Source organism: Cryptomeria japonica, chromosome 2 (assembly GCF_030272615.1).
Source record: "Cryptomeria japonica chromosome 2, Sugi_1.0, whole genome shotgun sequence".
Classification (NCBI taxonomy): domain Eukaryota; kingdom Viridiplantae; phylum Streptophyta; class Pinopsida; order Cupressales; family Cupressaceae; genus Cryptomeria; species Cryptomeria japonica.
This window is the reverse complement of record NC_081406.1, coordinates 230,246,094-230,254,780: the sequence shown is the minus strand read 5'-3', so window position 1 is coordinate 230,254,780 and position 8,687 is coordinate 230,246,094. Positions and strand designations below refer to the sequence as shown.

The 8,687-nt window shown below is 36.0% G+C and overlaps 1 protein-coding gene across 1 annotated transcript; it reads right to left on the bottom strand.

The window, feature by feature from the left end:
* Window positions 1–1,157: 1,157 nt before the first annotated feature.
* LOC131034544 (respiratory burst oxidase homolog protein F) lies at window positions 1,158–8,687 on the bottom strand. The gene is made up of 16 exons (XM_057966048.2): window positions 7,355–8,687; window positions 6,683–7,275; window positions 5,835–5,994; window positions 5,426–5,474; window positions 5,232–5,345; window positions 4,728–5,147; window positions 4,206–4,589; window positions 4,017–4,112; window positions 3,806–3,921; window positions 3,623–3,725; window positions 3,431–3,498; window positions 3,158–3,320; window positions 2,794–3,048; window positions 2,541–2,669; window positions 2,330–2,408; window positions 1,158–1,774 (listed from the first exon to the last, which is right to left on the bottom strand). The coding sequence occupies exons 1-16, from the start codon at window positions 7,429–7,431 to the stop codon at window positions 1,665–1,667; spliced, it is 2,916 nt and encodes a 971-aa protein (XP_057822031.2). The 5' UTR covers window positions 7,432–8,687; the 3' UTR covers window positions 1,158–1,664.

Genomic DNA, 8,687 nt, shown 5'->3' with positions numbered 1-8,687 from the left:
CAATTTATTTCACTTTTGGATTTGGTAGAGAGTGCCCATTTAAACATTACTTTATAGGATGGATCTTATCAGTCACTATATAGAAAGGTACAGTGGAGTTATACCAACTTTGAATATTAATAATTTAAACATAAACCTTTTTCAAGGAGGAAGAGTTTAAAGAGCAGGTAGATTACAATTAAGATAAGAGTGGAGAGAAGGCCCCACGTAAAATCAAGGTGCCTATTGTTTGCTTTCAACGGTTTCTCTTTATACCCTTTTAGTGTTACTGATCCTTATTTTATGTAGGATTGATTAATCAAATTTGAGTTGTAGTGCTTTAGTTCTGGCCAGGTGTTTCCAGTTTTAAATTTATGGGGGACCAAATGAATATTCTTTCTTTGTTAATCCAAATTACTTGCCATTATCTTTTTAATCAAAAGGTAGGTAGTTGGAAAATGAAAAGTGTTAAAAAGTTATTGTGTAATTTGAGATCTCCATATATTTTAATTTAAAATTTGGGTTTGATCATTTGATTGATTGGTAGTTACTGATTATTATAATTTGGGTGTGATCAGTTGATTGATTGGTATTTACTGTGTGTTTGTAATTAGAAGTTAATTATTGGATTCTAATATTTTTTAGGGTCTTTCGGAATTTGATTGAATTTTATTGAGAAGTAGGATTATAGTGACTGGTAATCAAAATCAGAAACCATGTGAACCCAGATGTTAATGAATAAAACGACGAAAGTTTAAGTTACAGGAATTAAACTAAATTAAATTGATAATCTAATTTGATGTAATGAAAGATTGTAACCGGTTTCAACCCAAAAATGAAATTATGTACTGAATAATAACGACCTTAATATACTCTTTCTAAGCTACTCACTTTCTATGGAAAATAATGAGCAGTACATTTCTGCAGAGAGATGCATGCATCTTAGCAGTTTAGTAATATGAGTTTTTCATGAACGTTAATGGAAGTTTAGTAATATGAGTTTTTCACGAACATTAATGGCTGCCGGAGGAGATGGCGCAGATCACGAAGTATCTGTACAAGTTGCATTTTTTATGAAGACAAATCAAACTGCATCTAATTTCCGGATACATAATTAACATAGCGTTTACTTTACTCATATATCCGATGCCTGTATTAGGTAGCAAGCGAAAAAAATATATTAAAATAATGATATTGGAACCTTTCCAATGATTCAATATACTCCCAGCCATGTTAATTTCAGAGCTGTAATAAAAAATCAAAACGGGAGGAAGAATGTGCAAATATTCTGTGACTGACGTGTCATAGATTCTTCAAATACCAGTGTATTGTACAATTATGATCATGATTCTCTACATGATCTTTTTCTTTAATTGTATGAAATTTCCAGGTTCCTGGAAAGAAACAAATTACATTTTATGTCTTCATCGAGTTGTTATAGGTACTCAAAGATAGTGATCAACAGCTTATATGATAAATATATCATAGTACTCCTGCCAAGCTCAGCTATCTGAACCGTTAATATAAGATAGCAGAAGCCTTTTCCTATACAAGATTAATACCGATATAAATGCAATGGAAGCATTGCACTTGTAATCTACAAAACCTTTGAATAAAGATAAATTTAGTTAAGCAATTTGCTTGCTCGACAATAATAAATATTGATTACAGATCAAATTTATTTTTTAAAAGTACTCTTTATGGAACTCGAATCTGGTGGATGTGTTGTGGGTGTATTCCTGCGACAGTCTGGTTAATTCTTTTGCCAAAACCGGAGCCCCACAGTAAAAAACACCTGCATCAAACACAATTTACTTGGTTAAATTGTCTTTTTATTATTATATTATCAAACTTTCGAGTGAATTTTTTTAATATATGTGTTTTACTTTACACCGTCACTCTTAGATCTATATGAGGAGCTTCCGGAGAAATTTGTGAAAATTTAAATTTTGTTTAGTTTTTAAGAAATTGTGTATATTTTAATTTTTAAAAAACTTGTGGATTATTATTTTGACGAAGATCATAAAATGTAAATAGTTCTTCCCAAAAACTATAACAAATCTATTTTTATGGATTACCAAAATTTAGAGTTCATAATAGAAAAGTTTAAAGAACTGATATGTTGTCAGTTTTTTTTTTTTTTATGTTAGGTGGTCTCCGGTGCAATATGTTGCCTAACGTGTTTATTCTTTATACAGATGGATTAATTGCAGTCAATATTAAATTAATAAAATATATTTAAACCAAATCAAACCTATTTTTGCGAGGACCACCCACTTAAGAGAGATTAGTCTGCTTAAGTGATATGCACGTAATTTGCTCGAAAAATTCTTGTTTCCCTTCAACTCACCTACGGTTGAAGATGGATGCTTTGAAGATAACCTTTGGAAAACTTTCTTCCAATTGGGCCTTGCAAAATGTGTTCTAACCTGTGTAAAGTTCAAATGTTAAGAGTTAGATTCTAAATCCACATTAGAACTACAAATTTTTCAAAAAATTACTTAAAATATTATAATATTTGAATTTCTTCAGCATAGTAAAATAAATAAATATACACGTACCCTTGTTCCAGACACAATGTCCAGGCCGTTCTTAGCATGATTCAGTGCTTGCACCATGGCAATCAGAGTGGATCGAGCATCTTCTTCCTCGTATACACTTGTTAAATAATTATGCATTTCTATTACACTCTACAAAATTGATGAATAAACATTGGTTAGTTAAATATATCTATTTGATCAAACTGTTGATTCAAAAAGGGATGTGAAAATTAAAGAAGCTGCTTTTAAAAAACACTAATTTTTCTATATTTACCTTCTGATCCATCTCAGCCACTTCATTCATGACTCCTTTGAACCAGTCGAATGAGCCTTGTTCTCTAGTGACCCAGTAGAAATATGCATTGGTTGTCTTCAGGGACTTCTTTTTCTTGGGACTTATAATAGATTGTTTACTGGAGTCTGTCTTGGCTTTTTTAAAGCTATCAGAGGAGGAGGACTGGCTTATGCTGGGATTTGAGTCCTGGCTTATTCTGGGATTTGAGTCTTGGTTTATACTGGGGTTTGAGTCCTGCATGCGTAATTAGAATCAAATTTATTTTGTTTGAAATTCGGACATATCAGCATTAGTGCTAGTTGAAAGAGTTTTAGAAAGAATGCAATTAGAATAGGGTTCTTACAGTTAGGTTATCCTCTGAATATTTTATGTTGATGAGCATGTCCTTCAAGATGCTAATGAAAGGTGTAGCTCCAATACCAAGCCCAACCAGTAGTAAAACGTCATAATTTCTGTAATCTTGTGCTGGAGCTCCGTATGGTCCATCCACAAAGAGCTTTGGAAGACTGTACAAGAATCAAGTCAGACCCTTTTATCCTGTGCTGAAACTCGTTTTTTTACTTTAAAATACAATTTTTATTTGTGGAAATTACATATCGGTTCAAAGTTTTACTACCTTATGCCCACACTCTTCTCAGGTGTTACTTCAGCCCCGCTCTTTCCAATTGTTTGGAGCTCACATATCTGAGCAAGGATGAGGAATGACATGGATTCATTAGTTATGAAAATGAATAGATATTTAGAAACAAATTACATATTCTTCATAAATTCATTAATATTTCATGCATGAAGTATCAATAAAACATACTCCTGCAAAAATTCGTTTCAATTCTTGGGTCCAATCTCCCAACGTGCGAATGTGAACACTTATGTAATCGTCTCCGGGAGCTGAGGTTATAGAGAATGGATGCCTGTAATTTTCAACAAAATATTTAGAATTTTACATTAAATTTTAGAATTCAATTATGTGAAAAACGTTAGCCACACTCACCATTCAAAAGGCGAGACTGCAGGACATTTCAGAAAAATATATTGCCCGCTCTTGTATTTGAACCCTTGTGGCTTCGACATTATAACGCTCAAGACATTTCCAGGATACATCGAAAACTGTTCATCGTTCATATATATTAAATACTTTTGATAGATAGACAATTTCTTCCGACTAAACTAGGACTAGTCTATTTGAAAATAAGATTTCCCACCTTCAATATTCTTACAGAGCGATATCCCGACCTGAAGAACCTTAGAATCCTCTCGGCCGTATATAATAGAAATGGTACAGCAAGATACATCCATGTCTGCACACAGAAACAAGTAAGAATAATCTGCTAAATTGTTGAAAAAATGCAGTAGAAGTTGGTCACTTAACTTAGAAGACATAGAAATCTTACAGATTTTGCAGTCCACTTGTGCGCAAGATAGATCATGGACCCATGGATGATGAGCAGAACGTAGACTATAGCAAAAAGATGGTGAGAATACCAAAAGGCATTAAACCCTGTCAATCTGTTGAAAGGCCGCGGAAGCTTGACAACATTTCTTCTGAACCAGCGAGTTGCAAGTATGAATGAAATGGACATAAGAATAACCATGAGGATCCCTGTAATTCCTTCTGGGCCTTTGACAAGGTCACCATATGTTGGCTGTTTGTAATGGAAGTCTTTCTCTATTAAAGAGAATTTTTCTTGGGGAGCGTTCACCAAACGAGGGAAATCACAAGCTAAATGGTTGCCAACATGTAGAAGTACTCCTACAACAATTGCTGCTGCAATTGTCTGGAACAGATTAATTGATTAAGAATTTAACAGACGATACGGTCATGTAATAAAAAATTAGGCTTAGCATTCTATTTCTTACTGATTTAAAACAAAAACGAGAGAAATCGAAACTCAAAGGCCTAATTGTTCAATTACCTTGTGAAAATTTATGTTATCATCAAAGGGAACGAAGAGACCAAGCTTAGTGGATCTGAGCCAAGTGATGGTATTTCTACACACAGGAAGCAATATGAGTGCCATGTTGAGTTTGAGAGTTTCTGCAGCACCTTTAGCAGTGAGCAGGCAATAGCCCATAACTTTAAAGGATTGCTTATCTTTGTACTGGAAGAACTTCCATGTGAAAAGCGCTATCATTGCAAATGCCCATAAGATGATAACCCACACCCTTTGCCAATTCTCATCCATGAAAATCCTGACCTTCGACGCTGCCTTCTGAACTGGATTTCTCGTTATTGGACCCAGGTTTTGGCTCAAAGCTTGGCTGGTGCAGCTCAGAGCTTGAGAATAATTCATATAAGTGTCTCGTTGTAATAGCAAGGTCTCTAATTGCCATAGCTGTAGGACAAAATTTTTGTTCAGTGCGATGAAAATCTAAGATTTCTTCATACAAGTGACGCTTTTTCGGACGGCGACAATTACCTCAATGTATCCAAAATTTTCAGGGTCCAGCTCCTCCATTATCAGTGCGGCGTATTCCTCTGCTTGTTCTTTAAGTTTTGATAATTTGTTTGCAGAAGCACTCAACATAATAAGCTGTGAACAGGCACATTAGTGAGAAGCTATGATTCAATGTAATTACTGTTTTACAGCATTCAAACAAAATATAAATTTACCTCTTTTACTTCTTCCTCTGTTACTCTTCCATCGGCGTTCTTGTCTACCCTGAAAGACGAGGTTTGAAATTCTTAAAATTCGTTGTTATTTGGCTCTAAAACAAGAGAAATTTTCTAATGCTAAGAAATATAATTCATCAAAACTAGGAAATTTAACGACAGCATTGGAATTTTCAAAATCTGGAAACCCCGAATTTGCCAAATTTTTATGCAAGGGAAACTTCAGAGCTGTAGTTTCATTAATGACTTAGGGTATCGAATTAATGGCGAGTAATAAATGGGAACTGATTTCGTGCAAAGGGTCATTGGTAAAGACTGATTCCATTAATTAATTGCGTTGTCGAACTCATTCATTATATGATGTAGCTAATAAATGCAAAAGATATTTGGACTAGCAATTTTGTGTTACATGTCGAAAAATATTTGCAGGCGAGAATCAAAGCTCTGGTCTGATATCTGCAGCCAGAAATCCTGCAATTCATCCAGCGTTATGTGATCTCGCATCAGGTTCCGTCTGCGAGCCAGAGCATCGAATATCTCTGCAGCAAATTCCTTTGAATCCTTCATTCCTGCACAAATTAGAATAAAGCTGTAATCCGAAATCCATCTCCAAAAACCAGTTCAGTTTGAATTTTACGTCCATCTTAACATTGAGACAAAACTGTGTCCAGATTAATTTGTCAACAATCAAAACTGATCGAAAACAGTGCATTTTTAATCATTAAAATCCGTAAATTTTAATCTTCTGAAAGGTTAAACTACTAAATAGTTGAGATTTTAAATCTATGTTTCTGTTTGTGTTTCTTTTAAATAATATATATTTAAAAGCAAAATTGAGAGAAATTATAGAGACAGTTACGGATTCTTCTCTGAAACCAAGTAAAAAGTTTGTCCCCCGGTGGAGGGTGAAAAAGAAGCCAATTGAAGCGTAGGTTAGGGAAAGACTCATACTTTTCCTTTCTTAGTAAGTTTTACTTTCAAGTTTTATGTTTGTTAATTTATAAAGTAAATCATGTGTACGGGAATGGTTGTGGAAGACTGTTGTTTTCTTTGTGCGGAAGGATCATATTATTAAATTTACAGAACTGGATCACAGAAAAGACAGAAATCTGTTTCAACCAGGAAACAGGTGCACAAATATCGATGTCTTTTGTTTATGACTAATTTTAAAGCTTCATTCGGAACGGAAACCGTTGAAAAATCTTGAAAAGTTGCATCGAAAACAATGAGCAATAAAAATTTGCAAGAAAGGCTCACCGATGCAATGGGCGAAGTCAGAGCGGGAGAGCCAGCCTTGTTTAGCGAAAAGATGGAACTGCGCTTCCACAGAGTTCCAGAGCTCCTGCCCGTCCTTACTATTGGCCGTAGTCTTACTGATAAATCTGAGTCCCCTGAGAGCAATCTGGGCACCGGATCGATTCCTGTCAAGTTGAGCCCTCTGTTTTCTGACAGCCCTGGCAGACAGAGGATCCTCGCCAAGAGAACGCTGAGCGGTGGAATGGTTCCACGAAATACGCTTCAGCTCTGCCATGAAATCCTGCGACAGTTTCCTCACTTTGGACGAGGCCTCAGACTTGAATTCCTGCGAAAACTGCCTCAACCGGCTCGAAGCACTTCTGCTAAAGGAAGAACTACGAGAACTCCTCCGCTCAAAGCCATCCATAGCCAGGATTCCATAGTCGGGGTCCTCATTATTAGCCGGAACCACGCTGCGCAGAACAATTTCATTGTCCCGAACATCCAGAGTCACTTCAACTAGCTCCTCTTCTTTGTCCAGTTCTATTGCCACATCTCCATTGCCGTCGTAGGACAAATCCATGCTCGATTTTCTGCTGTTACCAGCGGAGCTCCTGTTTGCACATACATAGGAATATAATTATATTTGGAATCATATTTGTAATTTATCATCGGAATGAAAGAAATCTTTACCATTTTCGTCCATGGCCATTGCCACGTCCCAAGCTCAATTCCCTCTCGCTCCCCACACTGGACGAAGCGGTTCTCATTATTCAGGGACTAGTTGAAATTGAATTTAATATAAATGTCCTCAAATTTTCAGAGCGCCTGAATCTCGTGCAATTGTACAACCTTCTGTCAAAACAATGCTCATGAATTCCCTTCTCCTTACGCCTAAATCATGTCCGATTGTACAACCTTCTGTCAAAACAATGTTAATAAATTCCCTTCTCCTTTCTCCTTTTTTATCTCTCGTCAATTTTTTCTGTATATCATCTACATCTCTCTGATCAATTTTTTCTAAATTCTAATTTTTTTTATATCATTCACAAGATCGTTTTAATATTCTACAAGGAAACACAAATCACGGACTAAAACTTTTTCAGACTTTTCAATTGGATAACGAGACTAAAATCATCTCCCCTTCCTGCTTCCAATACTCAGAAGACCATGCAAACGAACAGGGACAGGGACTCTCTCCCTGTTCGTTTTGGCGTTGCCTCTTAACTGCAGAAATCAATCCAGGTTCTTTACTCAATAATGCTACACTTACTGATTCCCTCTACCAATTAATACGACGCAGGAACTCAAGAATCCAGATTGTCGTAAAGGTCAGATTGCTTTACCAATAGTTTTTCTCCAGCTGAGACTGAACATTAGGTAGGATGAGCTTTGATCTTTCAGCCTTACCGGCTGACGATCGAAAAGCCAAATTTGACAGCGCAAATGGCCAATCTCCTCAAAGACTTGGGGCAGTTCAACTTATAAAGAAAACTTGCAAAGCAAGCTTCAAAATTAGACGACCAAATCAGCAACAATTGTCAAGAAAATTCAAGAAAAGCGTCGCTTTCAATAAGTTGGTGAGAACTTGTTGCAAGAACTTCAATTCAGGGCCGACTCAGACTCCGATCAGCTAGGCGGTCAAGCAGAGCAGCTGAGGTTTTCCTCAGTTGCTCCAATTTGTTGTTGAGATCTTAAATAGAAAACAAATTTCGGATCACACAGCTTCAAAGATCAAACTGCTTGCTTGCTTTGTTTCCATTTCATTCGTTCAGCCGGCGCTTTTCCTTTGCTCTCACACGAACACTCTCTCGATCGTCATGGCATTTGAATTCACTGACCGTTTATAATTATGCCTCAGGAAATTGCGAAGAAAGCGATCATCCATTAATTTATTTCTCAATTCAATGTCTCTTGACAGAAATTTATACGATTTTTTTCATTCTGTAAACGAGAAATAGTCTTTCTAGTAAAAACTGTTTGAATCGATGGATCATACTCCATGATCGATCATCCATCTGAAACA

Coding starts and splice junctions, on each gene's coding strand:
- LOC131034544 (XM_057966048.2), bottom strand. CDS start 7,431: ATGAGAACCGCTTCGTCCAGTGTGGGGAGCGAGAGGGAATTGAGCTTG. Junction 5,475..5,834: donor CTGCAAATATTTTTCGACAT/GTAACACAAAAT, acceptor CTCGTCTTTCAG/GGTAGACAAGAACGCCGATG. Junction 2,670..2,793: donor TGGCTGAGATGGATCAGAAG/GTAAATATAGAA, acceptor TCAATTTTGTAG/AGTGTAATAGAAATGCATAA.